Source organism: Mastigoproctus giganteus, chromosome 2, assembly GCF_048544385.1.
Source record: "Mastigoproctus giganteus isolate SK-2022 chromosome 2, ASM4854438v1, whole genome shotgun sequence".
Classification (NCBI taxonomy): domain Eukaryota; kingdom Metazoa; phylum Arthropoda; class Arachnida; order Uropygi; family Thelyphonidae; genus Mastigoproctus; species Mastigoproctus giganteus.
Window position 1 is genome coordinate 6,847,141 of NC_143576.1, and position 25,270 is coordinate 6,872,410.

The 25,270-nt window shown below is 38.5% G+C and overlaps 1 protein-coding gene across 1 annotated transcript in view; it reads right to left on the bottom strand.

Moving 5' to 3' along the window:
- Positions 1 to 25,270, bottom strand: part of LOC150089137 (uncharacterized) — a 448,517-nt gene that overhangs the window by 393,291 nt on the left and 29,956 nt on the right. The window contains exon 3 of the mRNA XM_090389422.1: positions 889 to 1,071. Coding sequence (XP_090245548.1) covers positions 889 to 1,071 — 183 coding nt within the window. The remainder of the gene's footprint in view (positions 1 to 888; positions 1,072 to 25,270) is intronic.

The following is a 25,270-nucleotide window of genomic DNA, read 5'->3' on the forward strand; positions in this document are numbered from 1 at the left end:
AAATTTATGTATCATTAAATAAATAAATAATCACCGAACATTAAACTGGAACCTTATTTTTCGCCTTTATAATCAACCTCTGTGGCATGCATAACCTGCATTTCTATCCTGCATTCTCACATATTTTTGAATATAATTCAATTTTCAAAAATTTAAATAATCACAATTGAAATCTTACTTGGCATACACTAGATAAGGTCATCTTGTTGTATTTAATAAGTATTTCAATTCATTAGGAAAAGGCCAAGCATTGGCATAATGCAAGAGAATTTTAAAAACCAAATGCTTTTTTTCAGAAATAAAGAAATGGATGGGTCTTTCAGGTCAAATGCCAATATGTGCATTATGATCAGGACATCATCACGACCAGGTTATGATGGAAGTGCTAATGTAAATGTAAATGAAAGGAAGCAATCTTTTCATAATGAAGTTTATTCCAAAATCCTGATCAGGATCATTATTTCCACTTTAAAGCCATAAGAAAGAAACTTCTACCAAGCTCAGAAGTGAATAAAAGGAAAACTGCTGGACCCTGCATGAAGAATACTGTAAATCCATATTACAATCATTTATATTTGGCATTCAGTAAATTCAAGTCTTATTGATGAACTTATTGAGTAACCAAATATCAGGCAATAATGATAATCAACAGTGAATAAAAGAACAGTGAATAACCAGATAAGTAATGCAGTGACTTTCTTCAAGCAAGTACTTTGTTATTACAGTAACTTTCCAATTAGTCAAGGTTTCCTTGGCAACTATGCAAGCAAGGTTAAAAATATTACCCAGTATGATAACCAACCTCTGATAATCACTGTTACTTAGGTGTGATGCAGGATATTAAGAAAACAGGGGTAAAAATAAAAATAAAAAATAAGTGAAACCCACCTTATGCCGCTTTATTTCTTTTTGTATATTCTCAGAAACTATACCACTAATTTCTTTATAAAATAGTCCCATTTCTTCTTGTAGTTCTAATTCCTGAAGCACGTTTCCAGTCTCTTTAACTAACCATTTTTTCACTTCCTGCCACAATTTGTTTCTTTCTTTTCTAATCAAGTTAGGTGGTTCCTAAAAATAGCAAGAAATTAAAATATATTATTATTATTATTAGCCATATGGTGCAAGGAAGCATGAGGCTTATGCTGCACCAGCCAAAAAAAAAAAAAAAAAAAAAAAAACTTTCTGAATTACCCTGAGAGAGAGAGAGAGAGAGAGAGTGGGGGGGGGGGGGAGAGAACAAGAGTGAGAAATGTGCAAGGGAATAGAAGGGAATCACCAAGAAAGAGAAGAATGATGATATCCAGCTCAGGACCCTGGATGTGCCAAGTCCATACGCACCAGATGTAAGCCCCTGGGGTTATGTAAGCACTAAAATTTTTACTTTTAATCATTGAAAAATTTACCCTTGACAGCCAATAATATGCTATGTGTAGTGCAGCAAACATTCTGATAACTGTCAGTATCAGTAACATGCACAGCTACTAATTCTATAAAAATTATATTTAATAAAATATTACAATTCAGTTATCTATAATAAATTTAAATCTGGTTTCTCATTTAAGACTCAAAATCTCCTCAAAAGTCTCAGATAATACTCAAAAGTGAATAATGCAAAATCTTTTACCAAGAACAGATAAAACTAAAGAATTCAGAGTAAAAAAATTCAATGAAAGAAATAAAAAAACACAAAAGCAGATACTTTTAAATATTATGAGTTGGATTCTTTTGAACTAGCATGAAGGCCAATCCAAATGACTTTCCATTTTAACAGCAAACTTAAAATTGGATTTATTTTTTCAGTCTTTAGAGGCGAAAGTGGTCAAAATTCCTTCTTCATATACTAATACTTCTTTATGCTTCACCAATGAACATAATGATATACCAGGAGTTGTTAGTATTCTATTGGCTAAACAGTATTATTATTATTTTTTTTTTTATGACACCCCAGACACAGCCAATATTAGAACCTATAGTGCTTTAGTACCATGTATGGTTGAAGGTAGAGAAGACAGAAGGTACTTGAACATCAGGCTTGAAATTCTGTAGATTGTAATTTCCAGAAAATTTCCATGTCAAGAAAGGTTGTTCCTCATTTATTCCATCTATTTCTTTTCAAAGTAGAATGGAATAAATGAGGAAAAGTTACTTCTGTGAGTCTGAAGTTGAATAGTGAAAGGATGTTGACTAGTTGAGATGTGTTCCGACTGGTTTTTTTTTTGGGGGGGGGAGAAATGTGAAATCGAGGGTTTAGTGTCAAACAACGTTAACTACAAAATCATTTTGTAGTTGATGTTTTTGTAATTAACCAAAAAAAAAAAAAAAGGTCATTTGACATTTTCTTGGTTTACCAGAAATGTACTTACAGACTAAGCTAACTTGTAAAGTACTAGAGAAATATAGTTCTATGACACAATATTCATTTTTATTTGTATAAAGTAAAACTAAAGAAAATGCAATTTTGTAGTTAACGTTATTTGACACTAAACCCTTGAAATCACAGATGGCAATTCAGAAGAACCATGCCCATGGAAATATCTATAGTTCAAATGCTGGTCTTCAATGATCCAGAAACAAACAATGCAAAATGTGTCACATACTGTTTATAATTTGTTTTCTCAAGGACTCTCAAGCACTTTTATGATTGCAATTTTTGAGAAATGCAAAAAATTAATTAACATTTAAGGTATGCTACTGCTGCACTGAAAATAAAACTAAATCTACGCTTTCAAGACATAAACAGAAAACTAAACATGGACAAACAATTTAAAGGTGAATTAAAATATGGTTAATTATCCAGAAGTAGCAGTCAACTATTCACATTGCATTGCTAAAAACAATAAAAAGAGCAGCCATATTCTGTGACCTTGAAGAATTTTGGATTTCCAAAATTATTCAAGGTCACAACCGCTATTTCCCAAATACGAGATGACTTTTCAAGTGTCTAACAACTTCCAGCCAGAATTTTAAATAATTTTCAGGATTTTATTAGGGCTGGCTGTGGTTATAGGGTAAGAAATAAATAGATGGGATGCACACTGCAAATTAAAATCCATTTGAACTGCCACAAAAAGTGCAAGGGCTAATCTAATGGTTTATCTACCGCAATAAAGAATTACAATGAAACTTGTAAACTCTCCTGGATGCAATGGCCATACAAAAGTATCAAAATAAATTTATTTATTTAAAGGATAAGGCACTTCATCATATTATTTCAGTTACAAGCTAGTCTGGTGCATGTTAATGAAAAAAAACAAATTTTTTTTTTAAAATTAATTGCTTGGTATAATGTTTGCAAGTATGACACAATATTATTTATTAATTATGAATCTTACAAATACAAAATCTAATAAAAATTATAAAAAGTTATTTAAAAAGTTATACTATATACAAGGGCAAATAAAATTAGAATGAAAATCAAAAAATTATATGTGAAAACCACATTGTCTCTTCTACCAGTGGGACCAACTGATGATGTTACCAACAGCAAATTCAAAATGGGAAGCATTCAAAGAACTTATCTTGGAAGCTACCAGGCTTTACACCAACCAAGAAATATTGTTCAAGGTTTAGGCCTAAATGGATGTCAGATGAACTAATGAGACATATGGCAGAGAAGAAAAATGCATAGGATACATACAAATTAATGAGTGACATGGAAGCCTATGATAGATATAAGCTGGTCTGTAACCAAGTAACAAAGGAGATTAGGCAAGCAAAGGCAGATTATGAGAAATCCTTGGCAACGGATGCAAAGAAAAACAAAAAAGAGTTCTTTACCTATGTAAACTCAAGAAGGAAAGGGATGAATCAGATTGGTCCATTGGATATTGATGGTTCAACAGTTGAGGATCCTGCTCTGGTGGCTAACACACTAAACAAGTATTTTGCATCTATATTCTCACACATGAGGAGTTATTCAGGAATGCCGTAGGTGAAGTAAACACTGGCAGTGAGCTAGATGATTTTGTAATAACTGAGAGGAAAGTGGAGGAGAAATTGTTGAGGATAAACATAAAAAAAGGCACCCGGGGTGGATGGGATCTATACAGTTATATTAAAGGAGGCAGCAAAGGAAGTAAGCAAACCCTTAGCCATAATTATGAGAGCTTCTTTGGACTCACGGGAGGTACCCATAGACTGGAGATGTGCAAATGTAACCCCAATTCACAAAGGAGGATCAAAGGCTGACACAAGTAATTATAGACCTGTGAGTTTAACTTCTGTTCCAGGAAAATTAATGGAGGCACTGGTTAAAGAAGCACTGCAGGATCATCTAAACAAGACTTCAGTTATAGATCGGACACAGCATGGTTTTGTTAAGGGAAAGTCTACCTGACCAATTTGATTGGATACTATGATGTCGTCACAAAAGAACTGGATGCAGAGAATAACTTTGATATTATATATTTGGATCTTAGAAAGGCTTTTGATACTGTTGCACATGGAAGACTGCTGCACAAATTGGAGCAGTGTGGCATTGGAGGCAAATTGCTGCTATGGATAAAGGGATGGTTGAGTGGCAGAAGACAGAGAGTGGTAATCAATGGACACTACTCAACGTGAACTAATGTTATTAGTGGAGTTCCTCATGGTTCAGTGTTGGATCCATTGTTGTTTTCTGTATTTATAAATGATATTGATGATGGTATATCAAGCTTAATGTCCAAGTTTGCAGATGATACAAAGGTTAGCAGAATTGTTAAGGACACTACTGATACTATGCTGCTGCAACAGGATCTGGAAAGGTTGAGCAAATGGGCTGAGAGGTGGCAAATGAAGTTTAACATTGACAAATGTAAAGTACTACATATGGGAAACAGTAATCCCAGAGCAACGTATCAACTCTGTAGTACTACAATGACAGTGGTAGAGAATGAAAAGGACCTGGGAGTAATTGTGCAGGCAGATATGAAGTTCTCTAAGCAGTGCAGACGAGCTGCAAGAGTAGCTCATGGTGTCTTGTCAAATCAATCCAGGAATTTTTCTAGCAGGGATAAGGAAGTGATTATTCTCTTGTATAAGGCAATGGTCAGGCCACACTTTGAGTACTGTATACAGGTCTGGATGCCTCATTTCAAGAAGGATGTAGAGCTGCTGGAACGAGTACAGAGAAGGGCAACTAGTGAATGGAACAAAGGGTTGCTCTTACAAAGAAAGACTTAAGTTTTGCAAATTACAGTGTCTGGAGACTAGGCACCGGCGAGGTGAACTGATAGAGGTGTATAAGGCCTTGAATGGTTTGAGCATGTTCAATGCCGATAGGATTCTTCCTCTTGCTCAGAATAATCACCTGAGAGGGCATAAATTCAAATTGAGGAAAGACAGATGTAGGATAGATGTGCGGAAATTTGCCTTTAGCCAGCGGGTAGTTGGTTGGTGGAACAGACTTCCATCCCTTGTTGTGGAAGTTGATAGCCTAAACAAGTTTAAGGCTCTGCTGGACAGGTATTTCGAATGAACGGGGGGGGGGGGTGAAATAGGAGTGGTTTTTTTTTTTTTTTTTTTTTTGGCTGATGCTGAATAAGCTTGCTTTCTTGCATCATATGCCTCTACAAATGCTAATTCTACTACAATAGCTTCCTCAAGCAAGGCAGAAGTGACTATTTTAAATTTATAAAATGGGAATCTCATTTTCATTTGACTCACCTTGAATATAATACCAAGACTACATCGGCAAGAGTGCCAGCCTATATTACTGTCTACATCTACATCGGCTAGAGTGCCAGCCTATATTACTGACTACATCTTTAAATTGTTTAAACCACCATTGGAACTGTTCAATAGAGAAGCACAGATTCTAAACAAGCTTTCTGGTATAATAAAATTCTACAGAATTCTTTTTTAACTATATTTCCATACCTAATGCATATGCAAAAGACTACTGCACATTTGTCCCTGCTTAGGCAAGGGATAGTTCCAAATGCCAGCAAATTAAAAAAGTATTTTTTTAATGAAAATCCCAAGCATGAAAGGTATTAGAAAATAGATTACTTGGTACCAAGCATGAGCTGAAGATTAAGAAGAGTGCAGGCAGCGAGATTTTACACTAGCTGATCCAATACCAATAGGTTTAGTCCGATGGACTATCTAACAGCAGGCCTATGAACACCATTTTAGAGCTGTACCCTTGAAATGTAAGGAAGATTGGTTCTCACCATTATGCCCACCAAAACCTCAAAGGCATACTCCATAATCACAGAGATAGGGATATTTGGAAGATTTTAATTCATTAGTAAATATATGATAATTCTTTTTTTGAACAGCGCTTCTACATACCTTTTAAATAGGATATAAAATTGATCTCTAACTGAATTAATTTATTAATTCTTTAACAATTTTCATCAATTCTGTAATTGAATTAAGTTAAATATTAATTCACTTTACAAATAACTATTTATTTCATAAAACACTTTACAAAAAAAAAAAAAAAAAAAAACAAAGATTTTTTGCAAGACAAAAATATAGTTCATGATAATGAAATAAAGTCACACTTCCACCACATAATGCAAATTTAATTGTGTGGAATGTGTGTAACACTTTTTGGTGGGGAGGTGGGGGATTCAGCTTGAAGAAACAAAAACATAACCTTACAGGGAACTAAATTCATTGAGTATGGCAGATGGAGGAGTGCTTGGCAAGAAATTCTTAAGTGAAAAGCACTGAAGGTACAGGGGCATTGTCAAGTTGCAAATACCAATTCGCTCAGGCCCACTTTTCTGGCCATTTTCTCCAAACAGCATGGGGATATCACCATAGAACTCTTCAGCAGTACTCGTAGGTAAAAAACTTAGATAACCATAATCTTCATATTGAGACTGTCTTGCTTTTAGGTCTTGGAGAAAACAGACATCCATTTTCTTGTTGCCCTTCTTTGTTGTTGTTGTTGTATTTGAGGTTTTTGGCACAAGGGCCTCTTGGGCCATATTGTGCCTGTTCATGGTTTGGGTATCACTGATTTCACGTTATGATTAGAGACTATTATATAATTGATGCGTTTTAAATACTTAAACAGATCCTTGAAATTTGCTTCGTTGCCAAGAATATGTGATAACGTTAAGGGTTCCTGCAAATTGGAGAGGGAGCTGAAGCTGGAATTTCGGACAGATGAAAGGTGTGGACATTCAATGAGAATATGTTTTATTGTTAGTTGCGACTGGCAGAAAAAACACTTAGGAGGGGTCTCTCCCAAAAGCAAATGCAGATGAGTTGGGTGTGTGTGAATGACCGATGCGAAGCCTTGCCAGAATTACTTCTTGTCGCCTGTTTCTTCTAAAACTAGATGTCCACAGTTGGGGCACTTTTTTTTATCTGGAACAGTTTATTATTGGTTTGAGATTGCCAGAGATCAGACCATTGTTTCCAACATGTTTTTTTAATAATGGATTTATAGTCTGTGTATGGAGCTTTCAGTTGACTGTAAGATCCACAGTCGGGATTGTTTAGCAGCCTCATCTGCACAATCATTACCTTGGATGCCGACATGACGAGGAATCCAGCAGAAGGTAACCTTGTAGTTGGCTGTTTGATGGTAAGATAATTTAGACCGGATCTCTTTAAGAATGGGATGAGAGGGAGGAAAGGTAGATTGAAAGGCATTGATTGCACTTAAAGAATCTGTATATATCAAAGATTGTTTGATATGATATTTGTTTATGTTATCTAGAGCCAGTTTTATTGCAAATAATTCTGCAGTATAGATACTGCATTCAGTGGGAAGAGAGGCAGCTGTTAAGAAAGTGGCGGAAACTGCTGCTGCACCAACAGCCGTATCTGTTTTGGAGCCGTCAGTATAGATATGAACTTTCTCTGAGTTTTCCAAAGAATGTAGTTTATGTAGCTGTTGAATGTTGGTATTTGCCAGGGAGGATTTTCCCCATTTTGAAAAGAAATTGTCACAGAGAGGTATGAATTCAGTCCAGGGAGGTTCAGGAGTGGCAAGGTCTTGGAATATATTCTTAAAGTTAATTTTCCAACTGATCATGAGTTCTTGCAGTCGAATCCCTCCGGGGCGGTTTTCATTAGGTTTATTGTGATATAGCACGGTGTGTTGAGGATCAAACAGATACTGCCAGCTGGGGTGGGCTGGATTACTTCCAATCTTTGCTGCATAATTTAACAATAACATTTTTCTCCTGAGATGCAGAGGGGATTCGTTTGCCTCAATATACAGGCTGGGAACCAGAGATGTTCTGAAGGCTCCAACAGCTATTCTAAGGGCACTATGCAGGATGGTGTTCAGACGTAATAGAGAACTTTTCCTGGCGGAGTCGTAGATAGGTGCTCCATAATCTAAGCACAATCTTATTAAAGCTCTATAGAGGTGTAGGAGAGAGCTACTGTCAGCACCCCAGGACATAGCAGAGACAGCTCTTAGGATATTAAGTTTTTTAAGACAAGTATTCCGGAGGTATGCCATATGGGAAGCGAAGTTAAGTTTGTTATCTAAATGTAAACCCAACAGACGGAAATTGGTAGTGACAGGAATGAGGCTGTTATTTAAAAATATTTCTGGATCCGGATGTAGTTTCCGTTTTTTACAGAAATGAATAGCAGCAGACTTCTTTTCTGCTAGGGAATAACCATTCCGCAATGCCCATGATTCTATTCTAGCTATAGCAATTTGAAGTTGCCTTTCAATGGTGTTCATAGTCTGGGATTGAGTAGAGATAATGAGGTCATCGGCGAACATGTACGATTGTACTGTATTTGGTACATCCCTTGTCATGTTGGTGATTCTTATTGCAAATAACGTTGGACTCAGAATGGAACCCTGTGGTACACCTTCCTCTTGTTCAAATGTTTTAGATAAATTATTCATGTATCTGACCTGAAAAGTTCTTTGGCATAGGAAGCTTTGTATAAATTGGGGTAGATGACCTCTCAAGCCGAAAGAATGAAGATCTTGTAGAACACCATATCGCCAGGTGGTATCGAAGGCTTTCTGAATATCTAGATTAATCATGACCAGATGCTGTCCCCTTATGAAGGCATTCCGTATATTTGACTCTGCTTTTATCATTACGTCTAAGGTGGAACGGTTTTTTCGGAACCCGTACTGATTACTATTTAGCAAGTTGTTTGTTTCCAGGAACCAGATTAAACGCCGGTGAACCATTTTTTCCAGGACTTTGCCTAAACAATTGGTCAGTGAAATTGGCCTATAATTATGTGGAAAGGTACGGTCCTTTCCGGGCTTTGGGAAGGCTAGAACTATTGAGTGACACCAGGAGATAGGGTAAGCATTTTCTAAGAATATTCGGTTGTAATAGTTTAACAATGATCTTTTTGCTCTGTCGTTCAGTTGTTTTAGCATTATATAGTAGATCCCATCTGGGCCAGCAGCGCTATTTGATGTTTTATTGAGCGCTCCAAAAAGCTCTGTTAATGTGAATGGCTGGTTATATGGATGTGAAACTCTGGTAGAGAAATTAATCTTATGCTGCTCTGCAGTTTTTTTAATTTGCTGAAAGGCTGGTTTGTAGGAGGCTATTGCTGATATACTGGCGAATGATTCCGCTAAGGCATTTGCTATTTCTCCCAGGGATGACAACTCTTTCCCTTCCCAGTTTAGTATTGTAGCTGGGGACTGAATGTATTTGCCATTAAGCATTTGTATTTTACAGCAGATAATTCTGCTGTCTGTATCCTTGTTTATGCTCAAGGAAAAGCTGATCCAGGCATCTTTCTTTGCTTTTCGTCTTATTTGGCGGAACTTGGCTTTCAGTCTTTTGAAGTTAATTAGATTGGTAGTTGTGGGAAATTTACGAAATAAATTCCAAGCTCTATTTTTGTACTGTTTGGCGTGTGTACAATCTTGATTCCACCAGTAATTACTATGTTTCCATTTCCCTGAGAAAGATTTTGGTATTGCAGAGGTAGCAGCTCGTAATATTTGATTAGTTACATGTTCTGTGACATTGTCTATGGGTTGAGATTGGATTATTTTGTTATCTAACTGCACATGAGAGGCATATTCATACCAGTGTGCCCTACGAAATTTCCAAGAGAAGCGACATAGTGAAGGAGAGTTTACCTGTGTTTGCAGCTTGCAGAGAATCGGAAGGTGGTCACTGTTTAGCGGATTTTCAAGAACCGACCACTCCATAATACTATATATGGAAGGAGAACAGATTGATAGGTCTATTGCACTCGTGGATCCTGTCGAAAAATGAATATAGGTAGGTTCACCAGTGTTCAGAAGGGTAAGTTGATAAGAGTCCAGAAGGGATTCTATTAACTTACCTCTCTTGTCAATTGTTAGAGATCCCCACATCGGATGATGAGCATTAAAATCTCCAAGTAAGCAGAAAGGAGACGGTAGCTGTTCTATTAGATTTTCTAGGTCATCTGAAGAAAATGAGAAATTAGGAGGAATATATATAGATGCTATTGTAAGAGTGATGCCAATTTCAATGCGCACTGCCACTACTTCAAAAGGAGACTGAAGAGCAATATGTTTCGATGGTACGTTGTTTCTTATAAGAACCGCCACTCCTCCACGGGCTGGAGAGTCAATACTTCTATCTCTTCTAAAGATAGAGTAATCTTTTATAGTAGGACACACTTGTGAATTTAAATAAGTTTCCTGAAGGGATATGGCTGCTGGATCATAACGGTGGATGAGATCACATATATCATCTTTTATACTGCGAAACCCTCTACAATTCCATTGAAGAATTCTTTCCATTAAGCGGTTTTGTTGGTTGTTTTTGTTTCTGACTGCTTTTTAGTTGTGACTTGTGACTTTTAGTTGTGAGTTGTGACATCGATCCGATTTTCCTTTGTCTTTCTTTGGAAAGTAGGGGCGTGTTACGTCCATCTCATCAGTCGCATGAAGTTCTAATATGGCCTCTTCGGAGTCATTGTGCTGGTCAATATCCATTCTGGTTGAATTTGGTGGTTTCAGTACCATGGTTTCTGTCACTTTTTGTTTTGCTGTTGGGTTTACATTAGCTGGAATGGTAATTGGGGTATTACAGGCTTGTTCAGTTTTTTGTTGCGAAGGACACTGTTTGGGAGCAGAGAGAATGGAGCGTGCCCAATTAGCGATGGACATATTTGGGGGAACGGCAACATCTGTTTGTGTACCTATTGACTGAAATTGTTTAGCGGCCATTGCATATGTACGTGTTCGATCTGTTTTTAGTACTTGCCTTCTGGCCTCTGAATATGTCACTTTATTTTCAACTTTATATTTCTGGATTGTTTTTCCTTGCTTCCAAAGTTCGCAACTTTTGGAAAAAGCTGGGTGATCACCCTTACAGTTTGGGCAAACAGAAGTCGTAGCAGTGCATTCAGTTTGATTGTGCTCCTTCGATCCACAAATTGGACATACTGACTCACCTCGACATGCAGTTTGGGAGTGTCCGTATTTTTGGCACTTGTAGCACCTGATTGGGTTTGGGATGTAAGGCCGGACACGGCAATCGAGATAGCCTGCTTTAACAGATGATGGTAGGATGGGAGAGCTGAAAGTGAGAATTATGCTCCTAGTGGGAACAAGCACACCATCTTTCCGAGTCATAATTCTCCTTGCTTGTATGACTTTTTGTTTACCTAGCTCTTGAACTATCTCCTCCTCTAATACAGTTAGCAAGTCCCATTCTGCGATTACTCCCTTTGAGGAGTTTAAGGTGGCATGGGGAGTAACTTTTATTGGTTGTCCGCCAAAAGTAGTCCTCTTTAGTAATTTTTCGGAATGCTGTGGTTTCATAGTCTCTACAAGAAGGTCTCCAGACTGGAGCCGCTTTACTGTTTTTGGTGAGCCTGCAGCAGACTCGATGCATTTTTGGATAAGGAATGGGGACAGTTTACTCAGAGGCAGCTCTGATAGAGAGTGTAGTATGAGGAAAGCTGGTATTTCCTCTTGTGGGGTTGTTTTCAACCTCTTTGGTTGAGAATAGTCATTTTCGGTGTCTTTTTCTAGTCTTGAGCTCGATGGCTCTAAAGGTGGAAAAGAACTGTTTTCCATCTTTGCTCCTTTCAGCCCCGGGAGAGTGGATTTCTTCTCCCAGGTTACCGGCCCTGCCACGGGGAGGCAGGAGCAATGCCGCTAGAGTGACCAAGCGGTATAAGGGTTAATGCGTTAGTTTAAAGAGAAAAAAAGAAAGGTGAATTTCCTTCCTGTAACTTAGTTACAATTCGTAATACTAAGTTAACAAATAATTAATGGGAACGTAAGAAAACTTTTACAAATGAATATAACTGTAGCTTTGACAAAAACGCTCTAGAAATCACTCAGGGAATTGCTTGATCACTATAACGCTTGGCACCCGGGGCCGCCCTTCTTTGTACTCGTTCTAGCAACTCTATATTCTTCCTAAAATGAGGCCTCCAGATCTGTACACAGTACTCCAGGTGTGGCCTGACCATTCCCTTGTATAACAGGATAATCACCTCCCTGTCCCTGCTAGCAAAATTCTTATATATCGTTGACAAGACTCCATGACCTGCCCTGGTAGCCCCTCTGCACTGCTCAGCAAACTTCGTATTTGACTACACATTTACCCCCAGGTCTTTTTCACTTTCCACTTCCCTGAGTTACCACACAGTTGGTACGTTTCTTTTCAGTTACTGCTACCTATATGCAGTACTTTGCATTTGTCAATGTTAAACTTCAGTTGCCACTTTTCAGCCCATTTCCCAAATTGTCTAGATCCAGCTGGAATAGCATACTGTCTTTACTGTCGTTAACAACCCTGTCAACCTTTGATTCATCTGCAAACTTGGACATTAAACCTGATATACCTTCATCAATATTACTGATAAATATACAAAACAACAATGGGCCACACACCAAACCTTGGGGATCTCGACTAATAATATTTGTCCACGAAGAGCAGTGTCCATTGATTACCACTCTCTGTCATCTCCCACTCAACCATCCCTTTATCCATTGTAGCAACTTACCCTTAATGCCATACCTCTCCAATTTGACAGCAATCTTCCATGTGCAACAGTATCAAAGTCTTTCCTGAAATCCAAGTGTATGATATCAAAATTATTTTTGGCATTCAGTTCCTTTGTGACCACATCATAGTATCCAATCAACTTGGTCAGACAAGACCTCCCTTTAACAAACCCATGCTGTGTCTTAACTATTACTGCAGAATTGTCTAGATGATCCTGCAATGCTTCTTGAACCAGTGATTCCATTATTTTCCAAGGACCACAAGTTAAACTAACAGTTCTATAGTTACCTTTGTCACCTTTTGAACCCTCTTTGTGAATTGGTGATAAATTTGCACACCTCCAGTCCATGGGGACCTCCTCTGAGTCCAAGGAAGCTCTCATAATTATGGATAAGGGTTTGCTTACTTCCTATGCTGCCTCCTTTAATATAACTGGATAGATCTCGTCCACCCCAGGAGCCTTTTTTATGTTTAACTTCAACAATTTCTCCTCCATTTTGCTCTCAGTTATTACAAAATCACTTAGCTCCCTGTTAGAGTTTGATAAACTTCTGGCACTCCCCTCATTGAATAACTCCTCATGTGTGAATGTAGATGCAAAATACTCATTCAGTTTATCAGCTACCTGAGCACAAACATCAACAGTCAACCCATCTATGTTAAGTGGTCCAATCTTATTCATCCCTTTCCTTCTAGAGTTTACATAAGTAAAGAATTCTTTGCTGTTTTTCTTTGCATCCTTTGCCAAGGGTTTCTTGTAATCTGCCTTCTCCTGCCTAACCTCCTTTGTGACTTGATTACAGACTACTTTATACCTTCCATAGGCTTCTGTGTCACCTGATACTTTATATGCATCCTATACATTTTCTTCTCTGCCGCGAGCCTCATTAGTTCATCTGACATCCATTTAGGCCTAAACCTTGAACAGTGGGAAAATAAGTTCAGAACTAAACATTAATTTCTTGCTTAAGAAAATTCTCCATTTTGTGTAGAAACATATACAGCTAACTCTCATTATAATGGTCACCTTGTAACACTATATCCTGCTATTAATACTCTTTTCTTCTGGTCTCGTGGTAATGCTATGCAGTGCTATACATTTTTATATAGCTATAGTCCTAAATCCTCCTTTCTCTTGATTCCTTACTTAGGGAAAGGAATGATAAGACCAAATTCTAGGAATTCTTTATAGCATAGTTTATTTACTTCATAGAAATCGTTCCTAGTGCAGGTGACATTTACTTCTTATTTAATTCAAACCTTTGAAGGTAGATAGACCATTCTTTACAACACCATAACTAGCTATTCACTGTTCCTAAGGGCAATAACACTAAATTTATAAAAAGCCGAGAGATCGCATATTACCTTCAGCTTTTTTTTGGTAGATTCAAAATTATTTGTCTGCTTTCCTCGGTAGTACAATTTTGTGTGTGTGTGTGTGTGTGTGTGTGTGTGTTCATCATGAAATCAATAAATTTCATTCATATTATGTTAATACAATATTTATCACATTTATACAGTGATATTCAAGGTATGTTTAGTTTAATTTAATGAAAACCTTTTTAAAAATTTTCATTCATTTTAAGCAAAAGAATGAAGCTTTTAAAAAAACAAGCATATTGCTTCTGTTTTTTTTTTTTTTGGTTAGTTGTTGGCGCATAGGCTTCTGTGGCCATAATCCACCGCCCAAGGTTTTTGCAGTACTTTGATCCAAGCCTGAGGCAGGAATCGAACCCACGACCTTTGGGTTGCCAGGCAGGCACTTTACCCACCCGGATAGCCCCAAACATATTGCATTGTGCAGATTTTCAACTCATGTATAAAGCATTGATACAATAAATACTGCAAGAAAAAGAAAAAAAAACTAGGGTGTGTGAAAAGCCCCATACAAATAGCAAAATTAAATATATCGGCTGTTTGCAGTCAAGAAAACTAATTAAGTGAGCGATTTCATCAGTTATCTTCAGAGTCACTAAATACAGTTAATTCATTAACTGTATAATAGCTAAATACATTTAATCAGTGAGTCACTTAATACATTTAATTCATTAACTGCATTTAGCAATTATACAGTTAATTTATTAACAGTACAATCGCTAAATATACTTAATCAGTGAGTTGTTAAATAAAGTTAATTCATTCACAAATGCAGGTGGTGATCTCTCATAGGGAACTCCAAATGAATTCTTTGGTCAAGGTTTTACAGACTCACTTATGCATTAGACTGCACACACTGATACTCTCCTTGATTTTGGACTCCCCGTTATGGAAACAGTTTCTGACAGCCTCTTCTTCTCTGTGAGTGATATTTATCTCCTTCTTGGTGCATTTTTATTGAATTGAGGAATAAAATCAGTTTAGATGTCTTTCAAAATTTTCATGGTATATGTGGTCTTTCATAAGTGCATGTACCCATTACTGACCTTTCTTCTATAATGTATGAAAACAAATCAGCCATTGCTTACATGACTAAAACACCTTCAATACAAGAAAATTCTGCATTAAGGAACCTCGAAGCATACACCAGAATTATGGCAACTATAACTGTTAAAACATCAACACAACATACTGGGGAAGTAACAGAACTTTTCACATATCTTGAACTAAACACATGCATCTTGTGCTGGGAGTCATAGTGGAACAAGTAAATACATGGGCTGTGTTAAAGTAACTAAGAGTAGAAACAGGTGCATGTATACTTGCATGTACACCAATGCTAGGAGTATGGTTAATAAATTTGATGAGCTTGAAGTGCTACTCAAGACATCAAAGGCAGATATTGTTGGGATATCAGAGACATGTTGTCACACAGACATAAGCAGTGCAGAATTAGAATTTGTGGAATACAATGTGTACAAAAAGGATAGACAGGACAGGAAGGAGGAGTTATGCTGTTAGTTAAGAAACACATAAAATCTAAGGAAGTGCATCCAATTGATGTGGGTGGACAATGCAATGTTGGTGTGACATAAGCTGTTGTTGTTTGTTGTTTGGTTTTTAAGAGCATTAGCAACTAAGGCCATATTGCTCCAGGATATGCGTTGGTCATTCCTTAACCTTTCCGCATCCTCCGTATTTGGTGGTGACGGGCTCGAACCCCGGTCTAATCAAGAAGCGTGTGCTACGCACTGCTGCTCCTTCCCACCTGGCTACGGAGGCGCCGGTGTGACATAAGCACTGGGTACGGAAAAATAAAAGTAGGTGGGTGTTATAATGAGAATTGTGCAGAGAAATCGAGTGAGCCAGTAAATCAGAGAGTCTTATAAAGGGATTTTAATTTCCAAGAGATTGACAGGAATTTGCGTTTGGTCACTCACACTAGCAAGGCTTTTGTGGATTTATTGGATGATTGTTTTCTATAGCAGCATTTTCGGGAGGCAACTAGAAGGAGTAATACTCTTGATCTGATTATCAGTATTGATTCTTCATGCATTAAGAATCTACAGATAAAGGAACCACTAGGTGGCAGTTATCACAGTGTGCTGAAGTGGGATTTACTCACAGAGGTAACTACCATTAGGGGTAAGGGGAAGGGTTTTTGCTTTCATAAAGGTGATAGTGGTCTGAGACTATAGTGGTCTGAGACAGTATTTAAATTCTGTGGGACCAACTGATATTGTACCAACAGCAAATTCTAAATGGGAAGCATTCAAACAATTAATCTTGGAAGCTACTAGGCTTTTCATACCAACTAGGAAATATTGCTCAAGATTTAGGCCTAAATGGATGTCAGAGAAGAAAATTGCATGGGATACATATAAATTAACACAGAAGCCTATGATAGACATAAGCTGGTCTATAATCAAATCACAAAGAAGATTAGGCTGGCAAAGGCAGATTACAAGAAATCTCTGGCCAAGGATATAAAGAAAAACAACAAAGAGTTCTTTACTGATGCAAACCCTAGAAGGAAGGGGATGAATCAGATAGGTCCACTTGATATCGATGGTTCAACTGTTGATGATCCTGCTCTGGTAGCTAACAGACTAAATACTTAAAACTAATATTAAAACTAGTAGGAGACCGGCAGAATTACTTAACAAGTACAGGTCACTGTTGAACAAAAGCCGAGAATTAGGGTTCAATTTGAAAGTGTCTGCAATTCTGCCCAGACACGATAGGAGGGAGTATATGGTGAGAGCCTTGTCGATCAATTCGGCCCTGGAAAGATTGTGCAAGGCTCAAGGGGTAGAATTTTTTTCAGCCTGGACTGTACTTGTTAACAGGAGAGATTGCTTCTACAGGGATGGGATACACTTAAATAGAAAGGGTGCAAGAATATTTGCTGATGCTATAGAGGCAGTGTTAGGTGGGTCGGAAAACTGCTAGCTTGGGGGGAGACAAAGGCCAATAGATTGACAGTAGCCACTGGCAGAGGTGAAAGAGATTCTTGCACTGCTTCTATTAGAATGAGCAGAAGCCTGAAAAACAAGATGCATGGTATTTCAGAGACTGCTGGGAGCCATTGCGGTACAAGTAAACACATGGGTTGTGTTAGGGTAGCTAAGAATAGAAACAGGTGCAGGTATACTTGCGTGTACACCAATGCTATGAGTTTAGTAAATAAATTTGATGAATTTGAGGTATTGTTCAAAACATCAAAGGCAGATATTGTTGGGATATTAGAGACGTGGTGTCACACAGATATAAGGGATGCAGAAATGCAATTTGGGGAGTACAGCATCTACAAAAAGGATAGACAGGATAGGAAGGGGGGAGGGGTTATGCTATTAGTTAAGAAACACATAAAAACCAAGGAAGTGAAGCCAGTCGACATCGCTGGACAGTGCAGTGTTGAGTCAGTTTGGGGTGACGTAAGCATTGGGAGATCAAAATTGAGAGTAGGAGTGTGCTATAGGCCTAATGACTCTGATGAGTATAATAAGGAACTGTACAGGGAAATAGAGTGGGCCAGTAAATCAGAGAGTCTTATAATGGGAGATTTTAATTTCCCAGATATTGACTAGAATTTGGGGGCTGGTTACTCACACACTAGCAGAGCTTTTGTGGATTTATTGGATGATTGTTTTCTACATCAGCATGTTCAGGAGGCAACTAGAGGGAGTAATACTCTTGATTTGATTATCAGCAGTGATTCTTCATGCATTAAGAATCTGCAGATAAATGAACCACTAGGTGGCAGTGATCACAGTGTGCTGAAGTGGGATTTACTCAAAGAGGTAACTACCATTAGGGGTAAAGAGAAGGGTTATTGCTTCCGTAAAGGTGACTTCGATGGACTGAGACAGTATTTAAATTCTATACAGTGGGACCAACTGATGGTGTTACCAACAGCAAATTCAAAATGGGAAGCATTCAAAGAACTTATCTTGGAAGCTACTAGGCTTTACATACCAACTAAGAAATATTGTTCAAGGTTTAGGCCAAAATAGATGTCAGATGAACTAATGAGGCATATGGCAGAGAAGAAAAATGCATGGGATACTTACAAATTAACACATGACACAGAAGCCTATGATAGATACAAGTTGATATGCAACCAAGTTACAAAGGAGGTTAGGCAGGCGAAGGCAGATTACGAAAATTCCTTGGCAAGGGATGCAAAGAAAAACAGCAAAGAGTTCTTTACTTATGTAAACTCTAGAAGGAAGGGGATGAATCAGATTGGTCCACTTGATATTGATGAGTCAACTGTTGATGATCCTGCTCAGGTAGCTAACAAACTAAATGAATATTTTGCATCGACATTCACACATGAGGAGTTATTCAGCAAGGGGAATGCCAGAGTTGTATTCAACTCTAGCAGTAAGCTACAGAATCTTGAAATAACTGGGAGTAAAGTGGAGGAGAAACTGTTGAAGATAAACACAAGAAAGGCACCCGGGGTGGATCGGATCTATCCAGTTATATTAAAGGAGGCAGCAAAGGAAGTAAGCAAACCATTAGCCATAATTATGAGAGCTTCCTTGGACTCAGGGGAGGTACCCATAGACTGGAAATGTGCAAATGTGACCCCAATTCACAAAGCAGGATCAAAGGCTGACACAAGTAATTATAGACCTGTGAGCTTAACTTCTGTTCCAGGAAAATTAATGGAGGCACTGGTTAAAGAAGCACTGCAGGATCATTTAGACAAGATTTCAGTTATAGCTCAGACACAGCATGGTTTTGTTAAGGGGAAGTCTTGCCTGACCAACTTGATTGGATACTATGATGCAGTCACAAAAGAACTGGATGCAGGGAATAACTTTGATATTATATACTTGGATCTTAGAAAGGCTTTTGATACTGTTGCACATGGAAGACTGCTACACAAATTGGAGCAGTGTGACATTGGAGGCAAATTGCTGCTATGGATAAAGGGGTAGTTGAGGGGGAGAAGACAGAGAGTGGTAATCAATGGACACCGTTCATCGTGGACTAATGTTATTAGTGGAGTCCCTCAGGGCTCAGTGTTGGGTCCATTATTGTTTTCTGTATTTATAAATGATATTGATGATGGTATATCAAGCTTAATGTCCAAGTTTGCAGACGATACAAAGGTTGGCAGGGTTGTCAAGGACACTACTGACACTGTGCTGCTGCAACAGGATCTGGAAAGGTTGAGCAGATGGGCTGAGAGGTGGCAAATGAAGTTTAACATTGACAAATGTAAAGTACTACACATGGGAAACAGCAACCCCAGAGCAACGTATCAACTCTGTGGTACTACACTCACAGTGGCAGAGAATGAAAGGGACTTAGGGGTGGTTGTGCAGGCAGATATGAAGTTCTCTGAGCAGTGCAGACGGGCTGCAAGAGTAGCTCATGGAGTATTGTCAATGATATACAGGAATTTTTCCAGCAGGGATAAGGAGGTGATTATTCCATTGTATAAGGCAATGGTCAGGCCACACCTAGAGTACTGTATACAGGTCTGGAGGCCTCATTTCAAGAAGGATGTAGAGTTGCTGGAACGAGTACAGAGAAGGGCAACAAGATTAGTGAATGGAACAAAGGGGTGCTCTTACGAAGAAAGGCTTAAGTTTTGCAAATTACAGTGTCTGGAGACTAGGCACCAGCGTGGTGATCTGATAGAGGTGTATAAAGCCTTGAATGGTTTAAACATGCTCAATGCTGATGGGATTCTTCCTCTAGCTCAGAAAAATCACCTGAGAGGGCATAAATTCAAATTGAGGAAAGACAGATGTAGGATAGATGTGCGGAAATTTGCCTTTAGCCAGCGGGTGGTTGGTTGGTGGAACAGACTTCCATCCCTTGTGGTGGAGGTTGATAGCCTAAATAAGTTTAAGGCTCAGCTGGACAGGTATTTTGAACGAACAGAGGGGTGAAGTGGAAGTGGGTTTTTTTTTTTTTTTTTTTTGGGCTGATGCTGCATAAGCTTGCTTTCTTGCATAAAATGCCTCTACTAATGCTAATGCTAATGCTAATATATTAAAAAAAAAAAAAAATGAATATTTTGCATCTACATTCACACATGAGGTGTTATTCAGGGTGAGGGATGCCAGAGGTGTATTAAACTCTGATAGTAAGGTAGATAATCTTGTAATAAATGAGAGTAAAGTGGAGGAAAAATCGTTGAAGATAAACATAAGAAAGGCACTTGGGGTAGTAGTAGTAGTAGTAGTGGCATGTGATGCAAGAAAGCAAGTGTATGAGCTCATGCAGCATCACCAAAAAAAAAAATCACACCATTCCCTCCATTCCCACCATTCCAGTTCCTCCTTAAATTTATTCAACCTACCAACTTCCCCAACGACAGATGGAAGTTTGTTCCAGCAATTAACCACCCGCTGGCTAAAGGCAAATTTCCGCACATCTATTCTACATCTGTCCTTTCTCAGGGTAATCCCCAAAAGAAATACATCATTTTGCCTAGAAATCAGAGTGTTACCAAAGATAAGCATAGGAGCAGAAGAATCTTTTTTGCGAGATAGTAGTAGTAGTAGTAGTGAAATGTGATGCAAGAAAGCAAGTGTATGAGCTTATGCAACATCAGCCAAAAAAAAAAAAAATCACACCATTCCCTCCAAATGCCTGTCCAGTTCCTCCTTAAATTTATTTAACCTATCAACTTCCACACCAACAGATGGAAGTTTGATCCAGCAATTAACCAGCGGCTGGCTAAAGACAAATTTCCGCACATCTACTCTACATCTGTCTTTTCTCAATTTGAATTTATGCCCCCTTAGGTTCGTAATCTGAACAAGTGCAAGAATCCCATCAGAATTCAGCGTGCTCAACCCATTCAATACCTTATACACCTCAATCAGATCACCGCGCAGGTGCCTAGTCTCCAGCCACTGCAATTTGCAGAAGTTTAGCCTCTCTTGGTAAGAGGATCCCTTCATTCCCCTCACCAATCTTGTTGCCCTTCTCTGTACACGCTCAAGCAAATCGACATCTTTCCTAAAATGAGGCCTCCAGACCTGTATGCAGTACTCAAGGCGTGGCCTGACCATTGCCTTATACAGAGGCACACTCACCTCCTTTTCCCTGCTAGGAAAATTCCTATATATCATTGACAAAACCTCATGACCTCTCAGAAAACTTCATATGTGACTGCGCAATTACTCCTAGGTCTTTTTCATTTTCTACCACCTTAAGTGTAGTACAACACAGTTGGTACATTTCTCTCGGGTTACTTCTACCCATATGCAGTACTTTGCATTTGTCAAGGTTAAACTTCAGTTGCCACTTCTTAGCTCATCTGCCCAAATTATCTAGATTCTGTTGCAGTAGCACACTGCCATTACTGTCATTAACAAACCTGCCAACCTTTGTATCATCTGCAAACTTCAACACTAAGCCTGATATACCTTCATCAATATCATTGATAAATACACAAAACAACAGAGGACCCAACACCGAACCCTGTGGGACTCAACTAATAACATAAGTCCACGAAGAGCAGCACCCATTAATTACCACCTTTTGTCTTCTCCCACTCAACCATCCTTTTATCCATTGTAGCAACTTACCCTTAATACCATTCTGCTCCAATTTGTACAATAGTCTTCCATGTGCAACAGTGTCAAAAGCTTTCCTGAAATCCAAATATATGATATCAAAATTATTTTTTGCATCCAGTTCCTTTGTAACCACATCATGGGTGGATGGAATCTATTCAATTATATTAAAGGAGGCAGTAAAGGAAGTGAGCAAACCCTTAGCCATAATTATGAGAGCTTCCTTGGACTCAGGGGGAGGTACCCTGAGTCCAAGTGTCATTCGTGTATTAAGAATTTGCAATTAAAGGAAACGCTAGGTAACACTGATCACAGTGTACTGATGTGCGATTTACTTAAAGATTTAATTACCATCAAGAGTAAAGGAAAGGGTTTTTGCTTCCGTAAAGGTGAGTACAGTGGTCTCAGAAAGTTTTTAAATTCTGTAGAGTGGGATCAACTGACGATGTTACCAACAGTAAATTCTAAGTGGGAAGCATTCAAGGAATTAATCGTGGATGCTACTAAAAGTTTTATACCTATTAAGAAATATTGTTCAAGATTTAGGCCTAAATGGTTATCTAATGAACTAATGAGACTGGTAACAGAGAAGAAAAATGCATGGGATGCATATAAATTATCAAGCGACTCAGAAGCCTATGGCAGATAAAAGCTAGTCTGTAATCAGGTCACAAAGGAGGTTAGGCAGGCGAAGGCAGATTATGAGAAATCCTTGGCAAAAGATGCTAAGAAAAACAGCAAGGATTTCTTTATTTACATAAACTCTGAAAGGAAGGGGATGAATCTGATTGGTCCACTTGACATTCATGGTTCGACTGCTCAGATAGCAAACAAACTGAATGAGTATTTTGCATCTACATTCACACCATGAGGAATTATTAAGGTTTGAAAATGGCAGAAGGTTATCAAATTGTAGCAGGGTGCTTAATGATTTTATAATAACTGAGAGCAAAGTGGAGGAGAAATTGTTGAAGTTAAACATAAGAAAAGCACCTGGGGTGGATGGGATTGATCCAGTTATATTAAAAGAGGTGGCAAAGCAACTAAGCAAACCCTTAGCCATAATTACGAGAGCATCCTTGGACTCAGGGGAGGTTCCCACGGACTGGAGATGTGCAAATGTATCCCCAATTCACAAAGGGGGATTGAAGGGTGACATGAGTAATTAAAGAGCAGTTAGTTTAACTTCTGTTCTGGGTAAAATAATGGAGATGATCATGCAATGCATCTTGTTAAAGATGCATTGCATGATCATCTAGACAAGTCTGTAGCAATAATTCAAACACAGCAAGGGTTAGTAAAGGGAAAGTCTTGTCTGACAAATTTGATAGGATATTATGATGTGGTTACAAAGGAACTGGATGCAAAAAATAATTCTGATATCATATATTTTGATTTCAGGAAAGCTTTTGACACTGTTGCGCATGGAAGACTATTGTACAAATTGGAGCAGAATGGTATTCAGGGTAAATTGCTACAGTGGATAAAAGGATGGTTAAGTGGGAGAAGACAGAGGGTGGTAATCAATGGGTGCTGCTCTTTGTGGACTAATGTTATTAGTGGAGTCCCTCAGGTTTTGGTGTTGGGTCCACTGTTGTTTTGTATATTTATCAATAATATTGATGAAGGTATATCAGGCTTAATGTTGAAGTTTTCAGATGATACAAAGGTTGGCAGGGGTTGTTAATGACAGTAATGGCAGTGTGCTACAACAGGATCTAGATAATTTGGGCAGATGGGCTAAGAAGTGGCAACTGAAGTTTAACCTTGACAAAAATGCAAAGTACTGCATATGGGTAGAAGTAACCCCAGAGAAACGTACACTTAAAGTGGTAGAAAATGAAAAAGAACTGGGAGTATTTATGCAATCAGATATGAAGTTTTCTGAGCAATGCAGACAGGCTGCCAGGCAGGTCATGGGGTTTTGTCAGTGTTATATAGGAATTTTGCTAGCAGGGAAAAGGAGGTGATTGTGCCTCTGTATAAGGCAATGGTCAGGCCACACCTTGAGTACTGCGTACAGGTCTGGAGGCCTCATTTTAGGAAGGATGTAGATTTGCTTGAGCGTGTACAGAGAAGGGCAAGAAGATTGGTGAGGGGAATGAAGGGATGCTCTTACCAAGATAGGCTTAAGTACTGCAAATTGCAGTGGCTGGAGACTAGGCACCTGCGTGGTGATCTGATTGAGGTTTATAAGGCCTTGGTGTATAAGGCAAACGGGTTGAGCACGCTGAATTCTGATGGGATCCTTCCACTTGTTCAGATTACGACCCTAAGGGAGCATAAATTCAAATTAAGAAAGGACACATGTAGAATAGATGTGCGGAAATTTGCCTTTAGCCAGTGGGTGGTTAATTGATGGAACAAACTTCCATCTGTCGTTGTGAAAGTTGATAGGTTGAATAAATTTAAGGAGGAACTAGACAGGCATTTGGAGGGAATGGTGCGATTTTTTTTTTTTTTTTGGTGATGCTGCATAAGCACATACACTTGCTTTCTTGCATCACATGCCACTACTACTACCCATGGATTGGAATTGTGCAAATGTAACTCCAATCCACAAAGGAGACTCAAAGGGAGACACAGGTAATTACAGACCTGTTAGTTTAAATTTCTGTTCCAGTAAAATTAATGGAGGCACTGGTTAAGAAGCATTGCAGGATCACCCAGACAAGAATTCAGCTATAGCTAGGATACAGCATGAGTTTGTTAAGGGGAAGTCTGGTCTGACCAATTTGACTGATTACTATAATGTAGTCACAAAGGAACTGGATGCAAAGAATAATTTTGATATCATATATTTGGATCTTAGACAGGTTTTTGATACTGTTGGACATGGAAGACTGCTGCACAAATTGGAGTAGTGTGGCATTGGAGGCAAATTGCTGCTATGGATAAAGGGATAGTTGTTTGTTGTTTGTTTTTTGGTTTTTAGGAGCATTAGCAACTAAGGCCATATTGCTCTGGGATATGCGGTGGTCATTCCCTGACCTTTCTGCATCCTCCGTATTTGGTGGTGACGGGCTCGAACCCTAGTCTAATCAAGAAGCGTGTGCTACGCACTGCTGCTCCTTCCCAACTGGCTACGCAGGCGGCCTATAAAGGGATGGTTGAGTGGGAGAATACACAGAGTGGTAATCAATGGACACTGCTCTTCATGGACTAATGTTATTAGAGGAGTCCCCCAGGGTTCATTGTTGGGTCTATTGTTGTTTTCTGTATTCATTAATGATATTGACGATGGTATATCAGGCTTAATGTCCAAGTTTGCAGATGATATAGGGTCGACACGACAGGATTGTTAATGACAGTACACTGCTGCAACAGGATCTAGAAAAGTTGAGCAGATGGGCTAAGAGGTGGCAACTGAAGTTTTAACATTCACAAATATAAAGTACTGTATATGGGAGCAGTAACCCCAGAGTA